Here is a 27,673-nt window from a genome sequence, read left to right on the forward strand (position 1 = left end):
ATGTCAGGCTTTCTGTGTGGAATTACTCGTACAAGGTCTGTGTTTGTTCAATGTACAATTCTGAGGCATGATTATTTCTTCCCATGATCTGAGTTTTCTACTGACAGAAAGAACATATCACCTGCAAAAGTGAGGCAACAGTCAGAAGCCAACAGTCTGCACTGAAGCACAAGAACCAGAGTACCTGACGAGATATCTGGCAGTCCCAAAATTTGAAGTACCCTGGAGGAAGAGTGAAGAAATGTACTCAGGACAAAGTAATAGATAGGTACTGGGATGATGGGTGGGAAATATCTCTCTCGCTACCAAAGAGATAGGGAGAGATCCAGCACCACACAGGCAGACATGACTTCCCCTTCCCCCAGCAGTCCTCCTGGACCCAATTTTGGGAGTGCATGGGGAGTAGGGGAAGGGGATGTTCCACATGGATAGGATAAGGTCCACTGCACTCTATTGTCCCACTTTAAACTGCAGTTGGAAAAGCTTGAGAAATCCTGGGATAGGACCAGGGGAGAGGGAGAGGCAGAGAAGAGTAAATAACCAAAACTAAACCAGATTTTAGAAGTTGTTTCCAGCAATAATTAACAAAAAACCTTCTTTTCTAAAAAGTTTTTTTTTTTGCACATTTTCCAGCGATTTATAAAACATTAACTGAATATTAACAAAGTCTGAACCAAAGGAATGTGCTTTGGAAAACATTAAAATAACTGTTCCTATTAATGCAGTGTGCCCATGTTACTATGCCGCTGTTAATCTTTTTCACCTGATTTTTTAAAAAATCCTAGAACACTCTTCATACGCCCCAAGGGTCCATGGGACAATGCATTTAGAAGAGAAGCGCTCCCATGCTGCCAACTTCGCTCTGCTCCTTTACAAAGATTTCAAAGTATTGGTAAATGATAGTAACAGCCAACAAGATTCCTGTGCCTGATCCAATTGCCCCAAGGAAGTCTGCCAACACAGAGAGAGCACCAATGCAGAGGCCACCAAATGCAGCTGCTGTAGGAATGTATCTGACAAGAGACACAATGAGAAGGAAAGAAATTAGATATGAAGAGACATTACTAGTATCATCTTCAGGCACAACTAACACAGTCAGTGGAAAAAATATTTTGTAGGTCTAGATAGTTAAGACACAGGGGGAAAATCCAGAGAAAGATAGCTATGCATCAAATTGCAACAAATATTAAGAAAAGTCAGCAAACAATGAGGCTAGAAACAAACATGAAATTGGGTATTCTCAGGAATTAACAGATGCTCTTATAAAGCTAGGATCTTGATGGCATGCAAAAAAACAACAACTCTACAACACTGCAAGAGCATTAGAAGCATAATGGCCTCAGCCAAGTATACCTGAAGGAGCATCTCCACCCCCATCATTCAGCCCGGACACTGAGGTCCAGTGCCGAGGGCCTTCTGGTGGTTCCCTCATTGTGAGAAGTGAGGTTACAGGGAACCAGACAGAGGGCCTTCTCAGTAGTGGCACCCGCCCTGTGGAACGCTCTTCCAACAGATATCAAGGAAATAAACAACTATCTGACTTTTAGAAGACATCTGAAAGCAGCCCTGTCCAGGGAAGTTTTTAATGTCTGATGTTTTATTGCTTTTTTATTATTATCATTAATTCTGTTGGGAGCTGCCCAGAGTGGCTGAGGAAACCCAGCCAGATGGGCGGGATATAAATAATAATAATTATTGACTAAATATAGCATTATAATAATAATGAATCTGTGCATGTTTGTAACTCACCTGTTGAGTTCATGAACCATAGAGGTTTCTCTATGACCCCTCATAACCATCTGCTGCTCTTTCAGTTGTTTAGCAACCTGCATTGGCCAAAGTAACAAAGAAAAGAAGCTTAGGTCTTTTTATAGTCAGTTAGTAGGATGAACTGCCTATAAATGAGAACCTAGAGGTGTCAATGCTCCTCATTTAAGAACTATTAAAAATGGCAATGCTGGACTTCTGAAGTAGCAGTATTATAAATATTTCTGAAAAGCAAACTAAAAAGATATAAAAGTTGATGAGAGGCATGTCTCAATATCTGCCCATGGAAAGCAGACCATCTTTTCAGGTAACCTCAAGAAAATGGTTTGCAATAAGAAATGAACTATGAACGTTCACAAGCTGAAACATGAATCGTCTCCATCTTAAGGACTTAATATATTGTAGCATGAGCTTTTGTGGGTCTAAACCCATTTTGTCCAAGGCAAGCTCATGACTGTCCCCTCTCTTGTTAAACAGACAACCTTGAAAGATACCAGACTTGGCTTAGGAAGATGAAGAGCTTAGGCAGGGAGTGACATTTTGAGCAAGTGGGAGGTATCATGGAGTCATGTTTTAAAATTAAAAATGCTTGCTGGTATCCTATTCTGCTTCGTCAAACCTGATCCTTCCATAAATACAAATATATTCTATAGTGACAATAGACACAGAACTAACTGCACCTTCTGCTAAATGACAAAGCAAGGGAAGCATTATGGTTTTTCAAGAGGGAGGAGAGAAGCATCCAGAGCTGCAGGGTCCATGTTATTTACTTACATCTTTGGCAGAAGAGCCAGACACTTCAATCCAAGTTTTAGAAAAGAAAGCACAGGAACCCAACATGAACACAATGTAAACAACTGCATGGACAGGATCTTCCAGAACAGAAGTAAATGACTCCGGAGGCGACAGGTAATAACAGAGACCACCGACGGGGTATGAACGGGCGGGACCACCAGACGAAGTATCCTGCAATCAAAGTGGACAGTTTGGATTATGCCTTAAGTGAACAGGTATTATGCAGCCACCAAAGGTCACTTTTATGCCCACAGAATTCAAATATAACAACCGTAAACCTCCATAGGTTTCTCCATGTATGTGTTGAGAAACTCTATTACAGCTACTGCAAGACAAGTGCTAAATATAGGACCTGGCAAGGACACAAAAATCCAGCAAGGCATGGTATGAAAGCCACTTTGCTCCTAAAACAAACCTTACACGTTCATCACTCACAACACAATCCTATGCTTGCCTACTGAAAATTGTTCCTTAGGGGTTCAGTGCGATTTATAGTTTTATCGTCATATATAGTTTTAATTCTATACATGTTTAATTGTTTTAAATTATGCTTTTGTCCTATGTTTTAGCGATTCTTGTTTTTACCTGTAAGCTGCCTCGAGATGGGGTATAAAGAAAGATATAAAAATAGAATAATTTACTTTCAGGTGTGTATAAAATTGCAGTCTCATTCATCCTGCGAGCAAAAAACTAGGGCTGTGCATGGACGCCCAATCTGATTTGTGGGATCAATGTGTTAACCTGATTTGACCCAGCCCAATCCAGCCCACCCCAGTTCTAGAAAATACTCATCTGTGGAAATCCCATTGACTTGCATTAGGAAATCAAGCCAGCCAAAATTATATTGTGCTTTCACATAGCAGCATGAAAGTTGGCAACAAGTTAGCCTCTACAAAGGTGATTTATCCTGCCGAACAGGTATCTCCTAGCATGACCTCACTGCTGTTAGCCCTTGAATGGGAGCATTAGGTGAGAATACAATGAAGCTCAGTTCTGCTCCTACACCTATCCCCTGAGCCTATCTCAGCATCTTCTTTATATGGTGTTTTAGTTTATTTTGTTTTAATTTTGGAAACATGGCGACACTGAGTTTGGCTTCTGAGAGCAGTTTCTTCTTCTGGATTGCCCTTTTTTTAATGAGTCAGCTTGGGAAAGGGGGAATTGTTCCAGGACTAGCCCAACCTGCCCCCATAGTCACTGCAAAAACCCCTGAATGACACCAATTCAGCTCATGATTTATACTTGAGTCAGTGTACAAGCCCGAATATAAAGCAGGTTTTATGTTTAAAGCTGCAAGATCCAGGACAGATCTTATCAAGCGGATACTTACAGACCAAGTGCCCAGCAGGCTGACAAGTAAGTTGCCACTGAAACGAGCAGAGAGCATCTGGGAGATCACATATAAATTGGACACCAGCGCAGATTGAAGGATGATGGGAATATTGGAGGTATAGAAGAGTTTGATTGGGTAAGTGTTATACTGGCCACGGTAGCGGGCAGATTTTATAGGAAGATCCACTCTGAAACCCTGCAGATTGCAAAAGTTAGTGTTAAATACAAAAACAAACAATTCTTAGTAACAGTGCACTTGAAGAGAACCTAAAAACCTTCAGCAATCTGGGAGTTCTTCTGGATTACCAGTTTCAACATTCCACCCTGACTTGCTTGCATAAAATTTGCACAGTGGTTAAAGATTGCTGCTTACTGAGCAATCGTTCTGATTTGTTTGCATGGAAGTTATGTGATACCATCCAGCATCATTCACACTTCCCAGTGCATTAGGGTTGTTTTTAAAAGAGAATTTGTTATGAAGGAGCACCAAATCTCCTTTAATAGTGCAACCCATTTTTTTCAGTATATGATTGATTTATACCTTGGGGGGGGAGATAACTTGGGAGCAGAATGCTTTTTAGAAGCAAAGAGAAATACTTTGTGTATGAGGGTCTATTAAGGCCATTATGAATACACTTGCTGTGGCCATAGCATGCTTTGGTGTTATTTATAGAGTGCTATTAGCCTTAGTAAGTAGGGCTTTCCAAATTTAGGTACGCAACAGGCTGCTCCCCTAAGGAACTAGCAATCTAAAACAGTACAGAAAAAAGGGAGAATGGGTAAATCCCATTACAATATTTATAGCTTGGATAAAGTTGGAAATGATTAAGAGGATGTCAAAGGCCATGAAGAAAGGTCTTCTGAGGATTAGTTCGGATGAACTTATGAGAAACAAGGGCCAAAAGATAACGTGGATGAAAGCCACTAAAATTAGGCCATTGAAACTGGTAGAAACAGAGTTTAAACTCGGGGCATTTTGAACAATACTTAAGACCCAGTCACAAATGTTGTAACAAGCATTCTGTTAGTAAGCAGCTATTGTTGTCATCTTGTTTAGATTTAAGTAACATTCAATAATTCTACTTGCCTGGAAGTAGATGACAACAGCAAAGACGAATATGGTGGCAATCAGGTTCATAAGGTTGGGGAGGTTCTGACGGTAAAAGGCTTCCCTGAGAGCTCTGACTTTATCTGTGCGAGTAGCCAGCAGATGGAACAGGGCAATGATGGCTCCTTCAAATTCCATGCCTTAAAAGTGAGAAAAGTGATGAAGAGATGGTTAGTTGCATATAATTTGACATTTATTAGTGTGGCTTTTGAACCAATTGTACAAAATTTATAATAATTTGTTTTAAAAGGTTATAAACTGCTTTTCACCAGTGCAGTCCCAGAGTAGTTTACAATGCAATTAAGCCAATAAACACACAAAATTCAGTTAAAAACCAGAATGTACCACAGTAAAGCAATCATAACCTCCAGAGCAGGTTGAAAGGTCTGAGGGGGAAAAGACTGGTCTTCCATAGCCCAGTCAAGTTGCATCAATGATATAATGGGGAGAATGCCAGAGTTTGGGCACAATCACTGAGAAAGCCCCCTCCAAACTGATCTAACGACCCAGGCAGCGATAGCATAGGAGGGACTAAACGTTCTTACTTGCAGCTACTAGCAATCATTGCTTACAGAGGTACATTATCCCCTCTAACCATGCATTAACATCACACACAAAAATGAAACTCACTGAAGCAGTAATCTTAAAACTGGAGTTTAAAAAGGAAAGAATGAACTGTCCTTTATATTCAATTTATTGCATAGCAAAAAAAAAAAAAGCCTAAGTAAAAGTCCCCGAGTTTAATGCAGGAAGGGTACCAAAAAAATGCAAGTGAAAAATAGTAAGATAGCTTCCCCAGTCAGTCTACTCTTCCGAGAAGTGAGACCTCCAATAAAATGAACATCCTCACCTCCAAAAAGAAGCAATCCTGCTCAGGGTTCCAGCCAGCCAGCAAAGATACTGTTAATTGTTAATGGTTCAGGTAAACCAGTTCACTCCCCACTCTCAAGTCTTCCATCTCTTTTCCAATTGACACTCAATATTTCGTGGCTTCGGAGGAATACTGACGCCCTGATTGTACTGGTGTGCATTTGTATGTGTGTTTTTTTAAACATTTCCCCAAAGAATACCCAACTTTTGATCCAATCCACAGGGGCACCGAGTCACTTAACTGAGGAACTGATACGCTTCCAGTGAAACAAAGAACACGCATGTATGAGGTTACCTCGGCCGGTGTTTACTGTGGTTGGGCTGAATGCCTTCCAGACAATAGTCTCACAGATGTTAGTGGCAATGAAGAGGGAAATGCCAGAACCAAGACCATACCCCTTTTGCAGAAGTTCATCCAAGAGAAGAACGATCAATCCAGCCACAAAGAGCTGCAAAACCAAACATGAATTATTTTCCAGAGTTACCACAACCATACCGTACCTGATCACTTTAATAGAGGGGCTGCTAAATAAAGTGTCAGCGCTTTCTGCAAATGTCTGCTTATGCAGCACACATGACAATTATCTGTTTTAGGGGGCTTCCGGGTTCAGCGCCAGCGTCGATCGGCGGGGTTTCGTCTCGTCTCCGAGACGGCCCGTCTCTGCTAGGAGTGGGGAGGGCAGCGAGAGCAACGCTGCGCCCCTTAGAACCTCGGGAAGGGCGTCCCGAGGGCAATTTGCTCGGCACAGACCCAATCCGGACTCCCCAACTCTTCGGTTAGCTCTAATAAGAGCTCCGGAGCGAGGAGGGTAGAAGTCGCGGGGGCCATTTTGAGCGGCAACGTTATTCTAGCAGGGAGAAGCTTCAAGCCGAAGGCGGAGAGCGCTGGATTCTTCCGAAAATAAAACGATTGGAAAAGACTGTAAGTAACCTCACGATTTGGATTATAAAACAATTTGGTCTGGGAGAGAGGGGAGAAAAGAGGAAGCCACCCCCCCCCCACGGCAACAAAGAGACAGTAAATAGAAACCCGAAGCCATAAACAGAAGATTTGTAATTCAAAAGGATCCCTCAAAGGCATCAAAGAGAATATCCCCTTTGATGCAGGGTGAAAAGGGGAGAGAGACTGTGGTTTATGACTGCCCTGCAGCAATGAGGTAAAGCCTAAGAAAAACCTTTCTTTCCCTCGGGAGCCGGCAGCCCAGGCAATCCAGTGAGTTGATCAGGATTTATAAGTCAATTTTTACTTCACTTTGTATTTCTGGACTTTGTGGAATTTCTTTTTTGGCTTAAGTGCTTGTGAAATGTGAGTTCGAACTTTATTGTTAACAAGACTTGAAGAATGCAGCCAGCTTGTTAAAATGGAGTCGAGAAAATAAACTGTGATCATATTCCACCCCACGTGATAAGTTTTGACCTTGGCAGGACTGAAATATGTCAACAAAAAAGTGTTCCCCTGAGTTCCAGCGGTCTGTTTTGACCTTAATGTGGGAAACAAGAATAGAGTTATGTCAAGAGGAGACACGACGACAGGAGTTACAGCAGAAATTTCAGGAGGTGATGGCGGAATATGATTTTCTAGGAGATGAAGCTTTTGACACTGAAAAAGAGCAATGTGAGAATGACAATGATGGGGAAGGAAAAGATGAAGATGAGGACTGTGATGATTCAACACAAAATGAAACACACCATGAAAAAAATGATGACTCTACTCTACAAAAAGTTGGATGGAGTGCCCTGCCTTTGAGGGGGGCACGATTGGTATTATTGGAACTCCAGAACGCCCACAGGGAAGAAGGAAAAAATATGCAGAGAAGAGAAGAAATTCAGGGGTCCTGTATGGTGACCTGGATGGCAAGAGACTGTAAACAGGGGGTGGGGTGAAGGGAAAGTGATGTTGTGATTATAAGGATGGATTAACAGGTTTATAACTGGTCTGCTGATTTTGGAATTTGCTGGATTGGGGGGGGTGGAGCCGGTAATCGGGGATGTAAGGTTAAATTGAGAATAGTTATAGTTTTAAAAGTGAATGGATTTTGGAAAATGTGAAAATATGGAGGCTTATAGAGGGAGAAAAAAAAAAATTAGGCACGGGAAGAGAAAATGGGAGTTTGAATTTTCAGTGATTTGAATATTAGATGAAAATGTTAACAATTGATTTATAAGTTGTATAAGATACAAAGGTGTATTTTTATAAAGTAAGAAACTGTTGCAGATGATAAAAAAGGGATGAAAACCGGGGAAGGGGGGGAGGGGAAGCCCATAAAATATGGTTTTTCAACTATGAATGCAAGAAAAAATTTTCTGTTTTGTATTGTTTTTTTCTTTTTCTTTTTTTTCTTCGCCCTTTCTTTTTCCCCTTTTTTTCCTATTTCTATTTTTCTCTTTTTTTGGTATAACAATAGATGGTTGGATGGATGTCCTCCTGCGTACTGCCCTGGTTTGCTGGAGCTCCCTGGTGGCAGGGGGGGGCTTTGGGGTCAGGGGAGGGGGAGGAGGACAGAAATCCAAGCATAAAATGGACCATTTCTGACTGTTCACAAACATGGGATACTTCTGTGGCAGGGGAGGACCCATGTGGGTGGGTAGGAAGGAGGTGGAAAAGGGGTTTAAGTATGTACCGTTTTTTTGTTTTTTTGTATTTTGTAAAATTAATAAAAAGTATGTTAAAAAAAAAAAAGACAATTATCTGTTTTAATCTTTGATTTATACTTTTTGACATGGTTATTACTGAAAGCATAAGTACACAAGTCAGAGATACATGAACTGAAGTTCCTTTGGACGTGAGGTAAATAAAGCATCATGTAAACTCAACTTTCTAAGCTGTTCCTAAGCTGTTCATAACTTAGCAGCAGCTAAGGATATTTGGGGGGGCAGTGAAAGTTGATTGTACAATACAACTTTTACACCTTTTAAGTAAGTTTTTAGCTTTTGGATTGGTTGTTAGGTTTCATGCGCAGCAGTTGATCAACTGAGCTGCATGTATTGTTTGTTAGCTCTCCCACAGCATCTATGTTGTTTATCATGTATATGAAATTATGGTCAATCTCCCTTATAGAAGGGGAAGAAGTCAAGTGCAGCTCCAAACACTAACCAATAAGTCAATGGCCGGGAAGCTGTGTCCGTCAATGTTTTTTGGGACTACAACTTCCACTATATTGGACGACTGGCTGGCTGGGTAGATGGGAGTTCAACAGCATCTCAAGGGGTTTCTCTTCCCGGCAATAAAGCAACAGCTGTGCAGATACTGAATCCCCATTTTCCTATTATTATTCCTAGACCACATACACCACCATCACTTGAGCTACACTGGCTCTGCTCACACAATATGACTTTGATGGCCCAGGTGCACAAAAGCAGCACACAGGTCTAAACGATTTATAGTGAACCCAATGCTTAAAAACCCTTTGGCCATAAAGAGAAGAGATGTACTAATGTAAATACTGTTAACAACCCATAGTCTTCAAACCAGCATACAGAAGATGAATTGAACTGTTACTCTGAAGATCAATATGGCATGAAAATTTTTACATTGTGTTAAGCCAAATGTTAGTACAGTTCAGATATCCTATTTTGGCAAGACTGGTCAACATACGTAGCAAGGAATCACTCTGAAGTAGGATGCCGTTAAGTCATCCTCCATTTGTTCCTAGATTCTAGCAACCAGCTCTGGGAGATTTCCATTCCTAGCCGTCATGGCTAACAGCTGGTCTTCTATAATAGTAATAATAATTACTCTGGGCGGCTCCCAACAGAATATTAATAATAAAAAACTGATAAAACATCAAATATTAAAAACTTCCCTATAAATTTATCCATAATATTTACGAGGAACCTAGGAGCTAACTACGCACTCAATATATCTAGAGATGCAAGGCTTCTATGAAGAATACCATGCCTAATAAAAGGGATGTGGGTGGCGCTGTGGTCTAAACCACTGAGCCTCTTGCGCTTGCTGATTGGAAGGTCGGTGGTTCAAATCTGCACAATGGGGTGAGCTCCTGTTGCTCTGTCCCTTTTTCTACCAACCTAGCAGTTTAAAAGCACACCAGTGCAAGTAGATAAATAGGTACTACAGTGGCAGGAAGATAAACAGTGTTTCTGTGTGCTCTGACTTCCGTCACGGTGTTTCGTTGTGCCAGAAGCGGTTTAGTCATGCTGGCCACATGATCTGGAAAGCTGTCTGTGGACAAACACCTGCTCCCTCGGCCTGAAGCGAGATGAGCGCCGCACCCCAGTCACCTTTGACTGAATTTAACCGTTATGGGGTCCTTTACATTTATTTTTTTTAGCCATGCCTAATAATGAAGCCTCAGGATGATTGGTAAATGCATTCTAGATTCAATTAATATACTGCAAGGACAACTAGGGGATAAAGCAGTGTGCTTAACTATAAAATGATGGTGTCTGTAGAAGCTCAACTGAACCACAGATCTTCTAAATCCACTCAATGAGTAGTCCAATACAAAAAAATAATAATAATACCTGAATGGTAATCAGCAGACAGATTCCAGCTCCCATCTCTGATGGGTCTCCATACATCCCCGTCATTACATAAACGATAGATTGGCCAATGGTGATAATCATGCCGAACACTGAGGAATGAATCCACAAGAAAAGACTGAATTAACCTAGCCTCCAATTACCCGAGAGGATACAATTCATCAGTATCTGCATAAGGCATTAAGCCAATCCAGATGGCAAGCTCTGTTATGTCTCCTGATACTTACATTTCTGTGCCCCATTGAACAGAGCTCTGTCTTTTGGCGTATCCCCAACTTCAATTATTTTGGCACCAGCCAGCAACTGCATGATGAGACCAGAGGTGACAATGGGAGAAATGCCCAGCTCCATCAGTGTGCCTGTTGGATGTGGAAATCAGAATGACAGATAAACGGTAAGGAAAAAAACATAGTTTTCCTGCCAACCCTCCCAGCTAGTCACTGCACATGTGGAGAGGGCCAAAGATGTGCACTGTGGAGGGGAAAGCATTTGGATCATAACTGAAGCTCCACTCCTTTCCAAATGATTCATCATTCTTCTGCATCTTTGTATCACGGTCAGCAACCCAGACCTCAATCAGCAACACAATGACAATACAATAATTCTGGAACATAGGTTAGGAAGGACTACTGAGAAAACATGTATGAATTATGCCGAAGCCACTTGAAATGTTCTGAGCACTATCACATTTACATATTCCCATTTTTATACTATAGCATCATCACAGCCATGGAGATAAGCCAAAATTCCATTTCCCAATTTCAATATCTGGGCCACGGATCAGTGAGTTATGCACACTGATGTTTCAGAGTTTCAATGGGCAAGTTAGGTAGTTGCCAAATTCTCTAACAATGAAGTCGGTGGCACATCAAAATGCTTAAGTTAGTGGTAGGATCCACTCGGTTTTGCTACTTAGTATTAAAGTGTAAAATCTCACAGCAGATGGCAGAGTCATTTGCTAAGTGAGACATTCTTACCTCTGTTTGAAGCCAAAATTACTCTCATCCAATAGAATGGATCTGCTGAGTCTGATGACATAATTCCAAACAGGGGAATCTGAATTTCCAAGAGAAGACAATTACATCAACACAGGCTTAGCTCCCTGGATTTGGTTTAAACTTTAAATTTAAAGGAAAGTTTGAAATAATGTAATATGCATACCTGGCAACAAACCAAAAATATGAAGAGGGTAATAGCTGTCCATAGTACTTTTTCTTTAAACTGGATCTAAAGAAAGGAATAAATAAAAGAATAAATAAAAGAAGTCACTACCACCATGTGTTTGAGGCTAGAAGAAATTGTTAAAATACAAGCCTTAGGTTCACTGAAAGCAAGGTAGAGAAACAGTACCATGGCAAAAGAAAACATAACCAGGACCTCAGATGAATATCAATTTATTTTCCAGTTGCTTGGTAACATTTCAGCATAGAATTGCTAATGTTGTACTCTTGTACATATGTTGCACAGTGCCTTAGCCAGGAATCCAACACATGTGCTTAAGTTACAGACATGCCTGCACAAATGTACAAGGTAACTTATGGCAACATTTACCAATCTAACTGTATTCAACATATACAGCTTTCTTAACACTGGACAGCAGACCAAGGGGCCAACTGAAGGTTCAACCCCCGGCTCTCCATAAATAACATCAAAGCAAGGGGGAAGATCAGCTTGGCCCCATCCATCAGTCAGGGGAAGAGCAGCAGCAGAGGTTGCCCACCCTCCCTTCCCTAAGAGCTCAGCTCCAGATGCCTTGGAATCGGAGAGCTTCTGTCACTGGTCAGTGGAACAAGGGCTGGTGAGTTAGTCGCAGCACCTCAACCCAAGCAAGACCATAGAATCATAGAATTGGAAGAGACCACAAGGGCCATCCAGTCCAACCCCCTGCCAAGCAGGAAACACCATCAAAGCATTCCTGACATATGGACGTCAAGCCTCCGCTTAAAGACCTCCAAAGGAGGAGACTCCACCACACTTCTTGGCAGCAAATTCCACTGCCGAACAGCTCTTACTGTCAGGAAGTTCTTCCTAATGTTTAGACCGACAGTAAGGGGAGATCAGACTGGCTATAAATGCCAGCTTACAACTCACTAACTTGTTTTTACACTGTCAAACTGATCTCCTTTCTGTACCTTTCCCCTTCATTCAAGTGCATTTTCTGTTATAAAGCCTGAAAGCAGTAGCTTTCCGTCATTTTAACTATGCAAGCTTCTTTTGAGAGACAATATTTATCTGAAAAGTAGAATAAAATATAATATAAGCAAACTCATCTCCTAGCAGTAACTCCTGCAAATATTGATTTAAGCATACTTACCTTTCTTTCTGGCTTTTGGATCTCAGGTAAGATAACACAGAAGGGCTTGATTACTTCAAGAAATTTAACTGTAAAAAAAGGTATGAAAAGAGAACAGATATATGGATTTCACAAGGTCCTTATCAGCCAATTTAAGAGCCAGGGAGTTAGGCTTGAACCTAGAAGTCCCACTTAAACCCTTAAACCTTGCCTAGCCACTAACCTATATGATAACCCTGAGTAAGTCACAGTGAACCTTCATTCCCTGTCTGAGCAAAGGCTCAGGACTGGCACAAGCATATTTCCCACTGGCACTCCAATGGGGATCCTATGCATTGAGGTGGCTGTACTTTCAGAATCTTATTTCCAAACTGAAAGGCTACTTTCACTAGAATCACGGCTGGTGTTAGCATTACTTTGAAACTTCACATGTATTAAAACTAGTGTTTATCATGCAAGCAACCCAACATTGCCATTTTTAAAAATGCATTTTTACTAGGCATGTTATCAAATTTTGGTTTTGTCTTTTCCTAGAAGCAGAACTAAGAAGAGCAGTATAAATGAAGCTGCCAGATAATAAGGCTATTCAATAGTACCGTAGCACAGATGAAAATCTAAGAAATTAAAATTGCCTTGTACTTATTTTGAAGGAATGCAAATAGATAGCAGGAGCAGCCCACTGTGGCTTCCACTGTGGGTCATTGTGCCCTCTTTACACTTTAACGGCACATAGCAAGACAAACATGTTTGCATTGGGAAGCAGGAGGCAAAAAGAGAAGGAAAGAGTTATCTTCACACAAGGGTCACAATTAGATACGTGTGTAAAAGAAGAATGATTTCTGCATATTGTAAACAATATCTGAAAGAGTTTCCCTCCCAATGAAGAGCATTACATTGTACAGTACTTGAAACGTTATGGTTATGCAACCCGAGCTGCTTTTTTAACACATTATTATCTAAACCACTCAGAAAATTTGTGTTTACAGGGTGGCAATGCAATGAAAAGGACAAAATTCTTCCATAATCCACACTGAATTGTATCAATTTATTAGTGATTCTAGTTTCCCATATAAAATACTTACTAGTTTCTCATATCTATCTATATATGTATAGAAGATTCCCCCTTGGGTGTTAAACAGCCACCCATTTAAGCCGCACCTCGGGCGCACTCTGCGACCTTAGGGTGGTGGTGGGGCAACGCCGAATTTGCCATTCCAGGCCGGCGCTGCAACGATCACGAAGAGAGCGAACGTGAATCGTTTTGCGAGCCTTTAAGGGGCGGCCACGTAAGCCTCCGCGTCTAAAGAGGGTGAGGTCCCCCCACCTCCGCCCCAGCGCAGTCCTGGCAGGGCAGAGGCACGTAACGGGCAACTGATCCCCCGTAACTAAGCCGAGCGCCGCTGACAGTTCCCGCACCTGCCCTTGAATCCTCAGCCGGGGGGATCCTGCGGCCTCCCGTTCCTTCCCCGTTTCGAGGGGAGTCGTCCTCCCCCAGCCTCCCTCCCCAGCCGCCATTTCGTCTCCCTGCCACTGACGGAAGCGCTTCGACCTTCCTGCAGCCGCCTCGCCCCTCGCGCCCCCAGTCCACGCGGACGCCCTCCGCTTCTCGCCCGCCACAGCGGCGGCGGCGGCTGCAGGACCGGCTCTCCGCCTTCCCTCCCTCAAGCAGCGACGCCGATACTCACTCCCCATCTTGGGCGCTCTCGACGCGGAAAAGGGAAGGACCAAGCAGAAGCGCAGACTCCAGGCTCCTTTCTCGGAGAGACACGTCAGTTACTTGAGCCTTCCCGGCCTCCTTCCGCTTCCTGCCACGCACCGCCCCCCCCCCGCACCTCGCCCGCGCGCTAACAGGCAAGCATATCTACGCAGGCGCAGTAGAGGCTTCCCCACTCATAGGACTACAGTTCCCAGCGTCCTCTGAGGCCTTGCCTTAACGTACGCGGTTTACGTCACGGCGGCACGTCACTGAGCGAGTACTCTGTAACCGAGCGTAGCGCGGTATTGTTGGGAGGGAGGGAAGAAAATCGTTTCCTTTCTGGTTCTTAGTGCGGGTGTGGTTAAGGCTGGTCAGTTGGAGGTGGCCTAACGGGGCTGGGAAGCGTCGCGTCCCGTAGCGTCAGCGGTAACCCTTGGCATGCTGGGAATTGTGGTTCTGCCGTAGTCGCCATGAAAACAAATCAAAGCGAGTCAAGGGCAGTTTCCCAGGCGAGGGTCGGCTTCCAGGCAAGAGAGGCCGGGGGTGGTAGGGTGACGCACGCGCTTTTCCTTTAAGGATTGGAGCCAAAGTAATGCTCAGTTGCAAGTCAACCTATCAAAAAATGGGGACACTGAAGAGCTGCAGGGGTTTTTTAAGTAGCGGAAGCAAGTGAGACCTTTCACAAAAGTGTTGCAATGTATATTCTCGCTTGCTAGGGATACAGTAATTCTTTTCAGCAGCCTTGCTTCTCCCAACTGGCCATTCTGTTCCGTTCTGGTTTTTCAACGGAGGGCAGAGCTACGCCAGGTATACAAAGAGCCCTGGGCACTATGGTTTCCCCTCACAGAGCACCCTTAACAAACTACAGTTCCCTGAATTCTTTGAGGGAGGCGTGTGGTGTGGAACTGTTACCCACCCCCTGCCAAAATTAAGTTCTTTGATATAATACACACACCCCCGAAAATCTTTGGATTTGAGCATATGGGTGTCTCACTCGCTTCCCGGTGGCCCCATTTTGGTTCTTCTCTCAATGGCATTTAAGCCACCTAAGTTCACTTCTAGAATAAGTGATCCCTGAAATTGCAAGATGTCAATTCAATCATCCACAGTTCCACACCAAATCAAGTACAATACGGTCCGCATTATGCAAGGGATCTCCATTGGAATGTGCAAGCAGTGTACCTTGAGAGATCTGATATAAACAAAACATGCACTTGTGACATTGTTTTATTGAAGGTGTATGTAGTCACCAACCTTTTAAGATCTGGTGCCAATATCTGAGGCAATCATGGCAAGTTCTAAGTGCCTTGGGGCTATTTGTTTCAAGAGTGGATAAAGAAATCTCTCTCAAACAGCAAGTTCACATTAAAAAGAAAAAAGAAATTGTAGTGTATGGATGTGACACCCATGAAGGAATCCAGTGGCTTTTCAACTAAACTTTTTATTATGTGATCATCAAGACTGGTTATAAGTATTTTGTGTGGCTTTGGATCCCTCTGGTCAGATACAACTCTGGTGACCACTATTAATGCCTTTGTCATTTTAAAGGTTAACTTCTGAAATACACTCTGTGTGGTGTTGGCTTTGACTATCTGTGCTCATTTTGTGGAGGCTTGTTTTATGATAATGGGACTATGTCAGCTTCTTTGTTTTTGTCTGTAAGGGACAAAATGGCTTCACAAGCCCATCCCTAAATTTGGCTGACAGTTCTTTCTTAACAGTAGTATCTGTAGAATAACATGAGGACTGTCACCCAATTAAATAAATCTTAATCATATTTGATTTAGTTGATCCAGAAACCCTATACTCCAGCTACAGTAGGGTAGTGGTACTGAAGAATATGCCACCGCTATACTGGTAGAACAGCTGTCATATCCTATATTAGTGTGTATATTTTTCCTAATGGACACATTTTTGCAAAACAACTTTCCATCATGTAATGTATGTTTGTATATTATTCCACAAATATGTGCATTTTTATGCACACTTTACCCTAGAATATGTATGTATATACTGTATACATTACATATATTTAAAGCACTCTTACACCACTTCAACAGTCTCAGCTTTCCCCAAAGAATTGTGGGAATGGCAGTTTCTAAGGGGGTGGGATAACAATCGCTGGGTGCGACACCATACAACCTCCCCACAAATAAATAAGAGTGAATGCTCAGAAAAATTGTCACAGTACAGCAACTTCCAACAAACTTTGTGCAAGCAAATTGGGATGAATGCTCAATAAGCAGGTCATCTGGAAAGAACATCTGTCTCCAACAGTGGCCAGCCCGGTTCCTCGGAGAAATATAAAAGCAGATACTGATAGTGATAGAAATAACTTTTTCTCCATCACTTGGTAAGTCAAAATTTATCAAGGAAGTTCATTTTCAACTATCATGGTATGAAGCCATATACATATTTTTCCTCCATTATTTTAGAGGGATGTTCTTGGAGACTGTCTCTTTGGAAGGTTGTCAGATTGCGTTTAATACAAGACCTATTTGTGTGAGATATGGGAAAGGAATTGAAGCAAAAGAGGATTGGAGGATGGAATGTATAGGCAGTGAATGTAGACAAAAATATCAGTCAGTTCAATTGTTTTGTTGTTTTGTCGTTTAGTCGTGTCCGACTCTTCGTGACCCCATGGACCAGAGCACGCCAGGCACTCCTGTCTTCCACTGCCTCCCGCAGTTTGGTCAGACTCATGTTGGTAGCTTCGAGAACACTGTCCAACCATCTTGTCCTCTGTCGTCACCTTCTCCATGTGCCCTCAATCTTTCCCAACATCAGGGTCTTTTCCAGGGAGTCTTCTCTTCTCATGAGGTGGCCAAAGTATTGGAGCCTCAGCTTCAGGATCTGCCCTTCCAGAGAGCACTCAGGGCTGTTTTCCTTCAGAATGGATAGGTTTGATCTTCTTGCAGTCCATGGGACTCTCAAAAGTCTCCTCCAGCACCATAATTCAAAAGCATCAATTCTTTGGCGATCAGCCTTCTTTATGGTCCAGCTCTCACTTCCATACATCACTACTGGGAAAACCATAGCTTTAATTATACGGACCTTTGTAGGCAAGGTGATGTCTCTGCTTTTTAAGATGCTGTCTAGGTTTGTCATTGCTTTTCTCCCAAGAAGCAGGCGTCTTTTAATTTCGTGACTGCTGTCACCATCTGCAGTGATCATGGAACCCATTTCACTGCCTCCCATTTCTTCCCCTTCTATTTGCCAGGAGGTGATGGGACCAGTGGCCATGATCTTAGTTTTTTTGATGTTGAGCTTCAGACCATATTTTGCGTTCTCCTCTTTCACCCTCATTAAAAGGTTCTTTAATTGCTCCTCACTTTCTGCCATCAAGGTTGTGTCATCAGCATATCTGAGGCTGTTGATATTTCTTCCGGCAATCTTAATTCCATTTTGGGATTCATCCAGTCCAGCCTTTCGCGTGATGATTTCTGCATATAAGTTAAATAAGCAGGGAGACAATATACAGCCTTGTCGTACTTGTTTCCCAATTTTGAACCAATCAGTTATTCCATGTCCAGTTCTAACTGTAGCTTCTTGTCCCACATAGAGATTTCTCAGGAGACAGGTGAGGTGATCAGGCACTCCCATTTCTTTAAGTGCTTGCCATAGTTTGCTGTGGTCGACAGAGTCAAATGTCAGTTCAATTACTAAAAGAAAAATAGTACTTTCTTCTTAAGCGACAAAGAATCAGTGGGATTTTTGCTCCATCTTGAGATGTTAAAACCTGATGTGGCCATGGCATATTGAAAGATGGCAGAATACTACGGATTGCCATGCTGCTGCTGCTGCTGCTGCTGTTCCTTAAATAGAAATCCACACTCTTGTCCTGGTTGTCCATAGCTAGGCAGAGAAAGATGACTGTGTTTCTCCTTGGGGAGCTCAGCTTGTCTTTTCTGAACTGTTCTATCTACTCTTTCTTCAAGCTATACAGTCCAATAGATTGTTTATGCTAGTATCCCTTTATCTGGGAGATAAGAATAGCTAATAAAAGCTGTTTGCACTATTCATGGCCTTGAGCAGCTGTCAGATTTTGAAGGGTGTTGTTGGCTTTGGGAAATAACTCTAAACAACTAAGGGTTTTGCTCTGTGTGCTACTACTGTCCTAATAAGAAATGGACAGCTAAGCCCTCAAATATATGCACTGTCTGGGTGGCAATACTCAGCCTGACACAGTGATCAGCATTACACAGATCACTGCTTGTTGCACCATCTGGATATTTTACACGTTTATAATCCAAAAATGTTGAGTGAAACAATGGACCTACACATACACACACCCAGTGCTTTTTTTTATGGGGGTATGCAGGGGTACGTATACCCTTAAGCATTTTGTGAATCTTTGTACTTTGTCCATTTACTGTATTTATTTTTCCTGGTTTGAACTATAAAATGGTGATTTTCTTGAGTCAAAATGAGAGTACCCCTAAACATTTTTTTTTAGAAAAAAAGCACTGCACACACCACATACACAACTTCCTCTTCTTCAGACATATGTGTTTGTAATCAATGATCTGAACTTTCACTAACTTTATACTTATTTTTTGATATGGCATGAATAAATCATCCATTATTGGATTACTGCAATGTGTTATACGTGGCACTGCCCTTGAAGATGACCCAGGAACTTCAGTTAGGACAGAATTTGGCAGCAAGGTTGCTGAAGGGGATTAAACTATCAGAACATGTTTGCCAGTCCTCATTTGCTTACATTGGTTGCAACTACATTTCCAAGCCCAGTTCAAGGTGCTAGTTTTAACTACCGGTAATAAAGCCATACATATATGGTTTGGGACCCCAGTATCCGAAGGTACCCTACTTACCGTACGAGGCTACCCAGATCTTAAGATCGTCTACATTACAAGATGCACTCTTCAGGATGCCCCTTCCTGCTGAAATTTGAATGGTGACATTGAGAGAGAGAGAGAGAGAGAGATTCTCCTTATTTGGAACGTTTTCCCCTAGGAAACCCACATCATTGCATCTTTTCAACACCAGGCAAATGCTATTTCTTTTAATATATTTTAAGAAGCATGGTATTGAACTAGTTTCTTCCATCCTCAGAAGATTGTGAAAACATGATAGTGATTTTCAAATTTTCTAATATATAGATATAGATATATGTGTGTATATTTTATTTTATTGGACTAAAGGAATTGTTACCTTCTCATCTTTTAAATCTTTTCGTGCTGTTATGGGCTTTGCAAGGCACGTGAAGTCCTAGGGATTGAGGTACTGGCCTTAGAGTCCACACCACTCCTAAATTAATTTAAGCCCCATTGATTTTAGTGACATATGCATGTGTGTGTTACTGGGGGCTATATTACAACCTGGGCAGAACAACCCTACCCTTCAAGGGAGAGAAAACTGGAGGCAGACAATCCACCAATTTCACAACCTTGATTGGCTTGCATGGCAGAAAGTGGTGGCACATGTGCATTCCCTGCTGAACTTCCTAAAAAAGTTAAGCAACTTTGGCTATGCCCATATCACCTGGGATACATTTGCAAGGGCCATGGGGTTGTGCCCTGAGCCACAACCTGCTGGGAAAATAATATTGGGAGCTTGGTCTTCTGAACACCTTGTATTATTAGCATTATTATTTCTGCTCTTACAATTTACTGTATTTATTAGCCACCTTTTCTGGGCAGCATGTAGCAAAAACAAAACAAAACCATAAAATACAAAAATGCAATTCTAAAAGCTGAATTAAAATAAACCATATAAGACAGAAAGCTGAAAACGATGCTAAACAGCAAAATCCACTACCTTCCAGAAAAGTAAGATGGGGTAAAATAATGAAAATTTAAAAGCCAGTGAAAATAAAAAGGTATCTGCTTGGCACAAAAAAAAAAGACATGAAATATGGTTCCAAGTGAACATTCCATAAACAAGGAACTGTTGCTGAGAAGGCCTTTTCTCCTGTGACCACCCACCGTATTTCAGCTTGCAAGGGCATTCAGAGAGGGGTCTCTGAATATGACCTCTGGGAATGGGTAGAAACACATGGGAGAGGCATGTCAACTGCTTCATTTAAGACAATGGTTGTTAGATAACCATTCTGTATAATGAATCTGTTTAGAATAATTCCATGCCTTGATATATACTTGAAGGAGTTTCTTTCAACAATTAGTACCAAAAGTCAGATTAAGCACAGCCATTCACTTCAGAATATTGCTCTTGAATGTTGTTGTTGTTGTTACCCTGCCTTTTTCCTGATCTGACATTGACACAACGGAGGCAGAGAGAAAAAAATCATTTTTGACTGCCTGCACTGCCACAGAATAGACTCTAGCCTGTGTTCAGCCACACCCATTCTGAGTTTTTTTGCCAAACCATGACCAAACATGGGTAAATGTTGAGATCTGAGAGTTGTGGTGTTGTGGTTTTGTGTGTGTGTGTGTGTGTGTGTGTGTGTGTGTGTGTGTGTTTTGGAGTTGGTATTAAAGGAGTTTACTCACAGTAATACTATGGGTAACCTTATAGACAGGGGGAATTTGTACAAGACAACCAATTTAATAGGGTAATATTTTTCCAGGTTTTCCTGGCATCACTTTATACTGGAATACTGTAATGAGGAGGTACCATACTGAGCCCATGTAGAATAATATTGTCGGTCCTCATTCTTATTCCATCCCTCATCTCCTCCTTTCCCTTGGAACTCTGCATTCATTCTTTATGTGGCCATGCTTAGAATTCTCACATGGCTTGGCCAACATAAGGAAGCTCAGCTGATTCCTTCAGCTTTCTCTTGCCCCTTGGGAGGTATAGGTGATATCATGTGGAAGAAGGAGCTGACCTCTGTCCTCCTAAACTTATCACAAGGTCTTGCTTGGCTTGAGCTCAGTGGGATGGCACTGCACCCAGCCTTTTGGCAAATCAGTGCTCAGCAAGTGTACATTGTTGGCATCTGTCTTGAAAGGCAATGGAAGAATGCACTATTAGGGGTAAAGTCAAACCTGCTGTGGCTTTAGAGACCAATATGGGAGAGACATGTTTTATTGCAGATGGGGCAGATGAAGTCATCCGATTTCGCTGTTACAGATGCACCATGGCATTTTCTCTCTTTGCACTCCTCCCAGCAGTTATTTCTCCTCTGGTCACTGTGGCTACCCGGGCTGACTATTTCCAGCTTGCCTGTGACCTATGCATGAACTTGATGTGGTCCAGCTGTTCTGCAGGGGGGGGGGGATTGGTAGTTAGCTTGCCCCTCTCCACTATTTTTTGGTCATAGCATCATTGCTATAGATTTTTCTCCACCCTTCAATTGCATCCTTGAACATTTGCACACAGAGACCAAATATGATATTGTGAGATTTTCAATTACATTTTGAGAGCTGGAAATCCTTGAAACAAGGAAAATTTGCCACATCTTTATATAAGAAGTAAAGCATAACTCACTGGCAGAGCACGTGCATTGCATGAGAAGGCCCCAAATTCAATCCTTGCTGCCTCTTTGTAGGCTGGAAACTCTGTCTGCAGGGTTTCTGTCTGCAACCCTAGAGAGTCAGTGTAAATAATACTGAGCTAGTTAGACCAATAAGCAGCTTTCTAATGATTTTCTGCTCCACCAGATTAGGGTAATAGTCTCCATTGGGTAAGTTAATGCCCCCCCCCCACCTTGTGGACAGATATTTTTTTATTACATGTGAGGGATATTGATTGTAGTAGACACAGGTCTCAGCCTATACAAATAAAATAGATAATTTGTCAGCAACTGCCCTTTGTGCTATAGCTCCTCTGGCTCTTAATAGGTGATGAAAAGTATTTGTGGAGCATCTGATAGACTATCACAATGCTAGGTGGAACAACTTTAATAATTACTGTATCAAACATGTTTCACACGTAGCTTCTGAAATGTTAAGATGGCACCCAAGAAGAGCTTGCTGGATCTGGCCAATGGTCTATTTAGCCCAGCATCTGTTCTCAAAGTGACCGACCAGATGCCTGTGGGAAACCTGTAAGCAGGATTCGAGCATGAGAGCACTCTCCCCTCCTGTGGTTTCCAGCAAGTGGTATTCAGAAGTATTGCTGTCTCCAGGTGTGAAGGCAGAGCATACCCATCACGGCTAGTAGCCATGGATAGCCCTCTCCTCCCAAGAATTTGTCTAATCCTCTTTTAAAGCCATCTAGATTGGTGGTCATCACTGCCTCCTGTAGGAGCGAATTGCATAGTTTTTGTGTTGCATGGCGAAGTGCATCCTTTTAACTGTCCAGAATCTTCAAACATTCAGCTTCCCTGGATATCCACAAGTTCTAGTGTTATGGGACTGAGGAAGTACTTTTCTCTATCCACTTTCTCCACGCCATGCACATTTGGGATTAATATGCATTTACGTCCTCTGATTATTTAACGCAAATGCTATCTTGGCAGTAATATTCAGCTTAGCCACAAGGTGGGAGGACTGTTTAACTTATAAATCTGCCTTTGCTTAAACTTTGTATGGAATCTACACATATGCCTGACATTATTCAATGGTTATTCTAATTACAAAGCTACATGATGACGGCATTTAGAGAGACCCATGTATGCATGAGCCTCAGATCTCCCACCAGAGGGGATGGCCCTTGCACTCAGTAACCTCCGCTGGGTTGTACAGAGATCTTTACTCCCAGGAGAGGAGCCTGAGAGAGGATTCAGATGCAACACAAGTGGAAGGGCAGCCTGAAACACCAGTGTCTTGAACAATATGCAAAACAGAACACAACCTTCCTTCAACATTCATATTTTTTCAGAATTTTGCAATGCAGTTCTCTACCCCAATGTGTAGAAAAGGCATATATTAACAAAGATAGCAGAAAAAAGCATAACATTAAGGAACATTGCTTTGCAAAAACTTGTATCTCAAGTAAATTCGCATACAAACATGTAGATAAGAGAAAATTACACTAAGATGTTGATTCATTTCCATGATTAATTTTTTTTTGGGGGGGGGGGAGATTAACTAATGTGGAAATGTGTAGAATTGAATTTAAGACTGGAAAAATGAGATGGAGACAAACTGAAATGGTCAAGATTGCCCATCCGTACACCCCATGTAAACAATGATAATATTATACTGTCAAGACATTAGCAGCAGAAACTCGCCAAGCAAATTCCCTGTTTGGTTTTAGAGCTAAAGCTGAAACCAGACCCCATGACATTAGATGTGCAGTGAATGAACTGTGATTCGTTGTTATCGTGCCGTAAGTGTCCGCTCCTGCCTTTGCAAAATAGCTCCCTGGGACATTTGTAAAAGGCTTTATAAATAAAAGCTATATTGTATTGTACCCCCGATCTCCCTCTGGTACTTAAAAGACATTTTATCTATTAGGAAATCTTATAACCATAATGTGCCAAAACAGATAGACTGTATGTGAGAAAAAGACCTGTAATAACCAACCTAGGTGCCACCCTGGGCATTCTTAACAAAGGCCTTGTTGTCCATGCACATACCCGCTCCAGCAGGGCCAGCAGTTGTGTCCACAGCAAAGGTTCCTACCGTACATGTTGGTTGAGGCAATTGAGGATATTCAGCAGCTGGCTTTGGGGTTTTGTTTTGTTTTTTAACCAAGTTTACTACTACTTCTGACCCTCTGTGTGGATCCTCATAGGGTGCTTTCACACAGGGGCTTAATATGCAGGCAGATCGCTGAGATACCATTGTTGAGATACCTGTAACTCAACTTGGCTTAATTCCTCCATTCCAAAACTGCTGCCATTTTAGCTAAAGTAGACAGTGTTTGTAGTAGACCAGGATGCTTGATGCCGTAGGACCTATATGCTTACAAAGGTTGTGTGCCACCTCCAGTCTCTGCTGAGTGGTAGCAAGATTCCAGGCAGTTACAGGGTTGTGTTTCCATTGGGAATTCAAGCATGTCAGAGAGTGTAGCACTTTAAAATACATGGTTTAATTTACACCTAGATACTGCACACCTGGGTGGAGGAAGAGAGTTCACAGCATTACAGAGGGGCTTGTTCCCCACAGCAGCGCAGCTTTGCAGTCTAAGGCATCCTGCACACCATTCTCGTTCTTCTGTCCCAGCCTGCCAAGATGGTTCTGGTACACAGGTATGGTGGGTTCATTGTAATGCTCTTATGCTGTGTGGGAATGTTTGGAGAGGCAAAGAGAAATGCAGAGGACCTTCCTCTCCACAAATGGAGTCTATCAGACCTTGTTGTTGTTGTTGTTTAGTCATTTAGTCGTGTCCAACTCTTCGTGACCCCATGGACCAGAGCACGCCAGGCACTCCTGTCTTAAACCATAGCTTTAACTATACGGACCTTTGTCGGCAAGGTGATGTCTCTGCTTTTTAAGATGCTGTCTAGGTTTAACATCACTTTTCTCCCAAGAAGCAGGCGTGTTTTAATTTCGTGACTGCTGTCACCATCTGCCGTGATCATGGAGCCCAAGAAGGTAAAATCTGTCATTGCTTCCATTTCTTCCCCTTCTGTTTGCCAGGAGCTGATGGGACCAGTGGCCATGATCTTAGTTTTTTTGATGTTGAGCTTCAGACCATATTTTGCTCTCCTCTCTCACCCTCATTAAAAGGTTCATTAATTCCTCCTCACTTTCTGCCATCAAGGTTGTGTCATCTGCATATCTGAGGTTGTTGATATTTCTTCCAGCAATCTTAATTCCGGCTTGGGATTCATCCAGTCCAGATCTTATTCCTCTGATTAACTATTGTGTTGACATTGGCAGAGTAATTCTTGTGCAAAATGTGTGAAACCATAATCACCTCCTGATGCATGTGAAGGTGCTGTCTGAAAAATGTGTGTGACAATGGGAGCAAACCCTAAGCTATGGCTTCCAGATTATTATTAACAGTAAAGGACGAACCCTGTTCTTAAAAGGTAAACTGGTTCTTACGTCAGTCTGTAGAAAATACATTTTCTGAGAACCAGTGCAACATTGAAAATACTAAATGGAGTGGGAGAGTTTCTTTGGACTATATTGTATAGAGGAAGGGTATTTGTAGTGTGTTGTAAATTTTTGTTTGCTTAGGAGTTGAACTTGCAGTTTATGATGAAAGGATATCTCATTAATCAGGAATAGGCATGGGAGAATCAGAATATTGTTTATTTGTTTAAATCATGGATCATTCATGACACACCCTGTGTGTTTCTCCCATGGATAAATAAGAAAGGAGGGGGGAGACAGAAAGGAAGGAAATGATTTTGCATGGTTAAGCAGCCATTCCCCTTCGGTTCTGCTAAAAGTGGCAGCCTCCTGCAGCTGTTTTCATTTTGTTTTTTAAATTGGGAGACTGTTACACCCATCCCAAGTGTAATATCTAGTTTGGCCTGAGTCATGCAAAATTGCTACCCTCTCAGAGCACAGATCTCATACTCTATACAAAGCCAGAATAATTGTTACCAACTTAGCTATCATAAACAGACATTTCATGTGCTGATCTATGACTTGTCTCAATACCAAAAGGGAAGATTAAAAAATGCTACTTCCTGCTTTCCTGACTTGAGGTTCTTTAGTTCCAACACTGTGGATGTGACAGATTTTTTTGGGGGGGGGGGGACCCTACAGATTCCCTAATCTATGACAGCAGGTGGAGACACTTCCTGTTCATTTAGCATTTTATCCCAACTCCTCAAAACAATCTTTTCCATGGAATCCTGATTTCCAGCTGAATTTAACCATTGTCTCAATTATACGGATAAACTGAAACCCCCTTAAACTTACAAGTGTGAACTGATTCCCAACCAGCACCATATATATCAATTTAATTTCCTTAACCTAGCCCATCAATTAAATCCAAAAGATACTGATGCTTTTTTTTTTAATATTTCACTTCTATTCTCAGACAACCTAGTCCATCCTATGCAGTGGAGGCTGCCCCACCAGCACCAATCTATCACTAGGGATGGAGGAGAAACATGATTCAGTTTGCACTTAAAAGTGAGCTTACCCAATTTGCACTTTTCAAAACAATACGTGGACCAAAACACAGCCATCCTATGAAATTTGCACTTCTCTGAAATCTGCAATGCAATTTTCCAGCCAAGTAACGTATACAAAAATGCATGTGCTAGGGTAAAGTGTGCATAAGCATACACATATTAGTGAAAAGTTGTTGTTGTTGTTTAGTCGTTTAGTCGTGTCCGACTCTTCGTGACCCCATGGACCATAGCACGCCAGGCACTCCTGTCTTGCACTGCCTCCCGCAGTTTGGTCAAACTCATGTTCGTAGCTTCGAGAACACTGTCCAACCATCTCGTCCTCTGTCGTCCCCTTCTCCTAGTGCCCTCCATCTTTCCCAACATCAAGGTCTATTCCAAGGATTCTTCTCTTCTCATGAGGTGGCCAAAGTATTGGAGCCTCAGCTTCACGATCTGTCCTTCCAGTGAGCACTCAGGGATAATTTCCTTAAGAATGGATAGGTTTGATCTTCTTGCAGTCCATGGGACTCTCAAGAGTCTCCTCCAGCACCATAATTCAAAAGCATCAATTCTTCGGCGATCAGCCTTCTTTATGGTCCAGCTCTCACTTCCATACATCACTACTGGGAAAACCATAGCTATACGGACCTTCGTAGGCAAGGTGTGGCAAGCCACTCCAGTATCCCTGCCAAGAAAACTCGATGGGATTAGTGAAAATAATATATTAAAATGCATTATATTAGGGGAAATTGCTTTGGAAAACTGCATATTGGACAAAATTGCATACAAAATATGTGTAGTTGGAGAAATAAAATAGTAATGAATTTTCATGAGAATTTTTTAAAATTGCAAACTCAAGCACTGAACTTCAGATTGGAAAAATGAGAAACTGAAAGAAGCCCCTACCTGCCTGATTTATTCCAGCCAGTACAGTGGGGTAGCACGGGCTGTCGGCTTCCCCCTCCTTGTTGTTGTTTAGTCGTTTAGCCATGTCCAACTCTTCGTGACCCCATAGACCATAGCACGGACCCCTCCTTAGTCTCTGTTTTCCCCTTCTTTAACCCAGCAGGGATGAGAATGAGGAGGACAAAACTAGAATTACTTGACCCTATCACTGGTCACTGACTGTTAAGCTCCCTGCCTTCCACCCCACCAGCCCACAGGACCACCAGCCACCACTGATTCTAGGGCGGACACCTAGGGTCTCTTTGTCTCTTCCTTGTAAAATTCTACTGCAAAGCTGGTGGATCTAGCAAAGTGCCGTTTTCTTCCCTTCCCTTTGCTCCAACAAATCCTCACTAAGTTTCTCAACTTTTATGGGTTGGGGGGGCAGGAGGGCAGAGGTAGGCACATTTATCTTCACCATTAGAGATACATATCTTTGTTGGCACGATCAGGTGGGGAATTTCTCAGGTAAGG

At 42.2% G+C, this 27,673-nt stretch overlaps 1 protein-coding gene and 1 long non-coding RNA gene across 4 annotated transcripts in view; one reads left to right on the top strand and one right to left on the bottom strand.

Moving 5' to 3' along the window:
* Positions 1 to 594: 594 nt before the first annotated feature.
* Positions 595 to 14,387, bottom strand: SEC61A1 (SEC61 translocon subunit alpha 1). 2 transcript variants are annotated; one of them, XM_035106451.3, is made up of 12 exons: positions 14,354 to 14,387; positions 12,690 to 12,757; positions 11,537 to 11,602; positions 11,353 to 11,431; positions 10,603 to 10,734; positions 10,358 to 10,467; positions 6,168 to 6,321; positions 4,982 to 5,142; positions 3,893 to 4,090; positions 2,542 to 2,733; positions 1,750 to 1,826; positions 595 to 1,013 (listed from the first exon to the last, which is right to left on the bottom strand). In XM_035106451.3, the coding sequence occupies exons 1-12, from the start codon at positions 14,358 to 14,360 to the stop codon at positions 827 to 829; spliced, it is 1,431 nt and encodes a 476-aa protein (XP_034962342.1). In that variant the 5' UTR covers positions 14,361 to 14,387; the 3' UTR covers positions 595 to 826. The 2 variants fall into 2 exon arrangements, with proteins under 2 accessions (XP_034962342.1, XP_088518465.1); XM_088662339.1 differs by having other exon boundaries at positions 14,085 to 14,387.
* A 129-nt stretch (positions 14,388 to 14,516) lies between these two features.
* LOC148686942 (uncharacterized) overlaps positions 14,517 to 27,673 on the top strand; it is a 43,615-nt gene continuing 30,458 nt past the window's right edge. For both annotated transcript variants that reach the window (XR_015948255.1, XR_015948256.1), the window contains exons 1-2: positions 14,517 to 16,717; positions 24,282 to 24,427. This is a non-coding gene — a long non-coding RNA (uncharacterized LOC148686942). The remainder of the gene's footprint in view (positions 16,718 to 24,281; positions 24,428 to 27,673) is intronic.

The sequence above is a fragment of the Zootoca vivipara genome, chromosome 2 (genome assembly GCF_965207765.1).
Source record: "Zootoca vivipara chromosome 2, rZooViv2.hap1.1, whole genome shotgun sequence".
Classification (NCBI taxonomy): domain Eukaryota; kingdom Metazoa; phylum Chordata; class Lepidosauria; order Squamata; family Lacertidae; genus Zootoca; species Zootoca vivipara.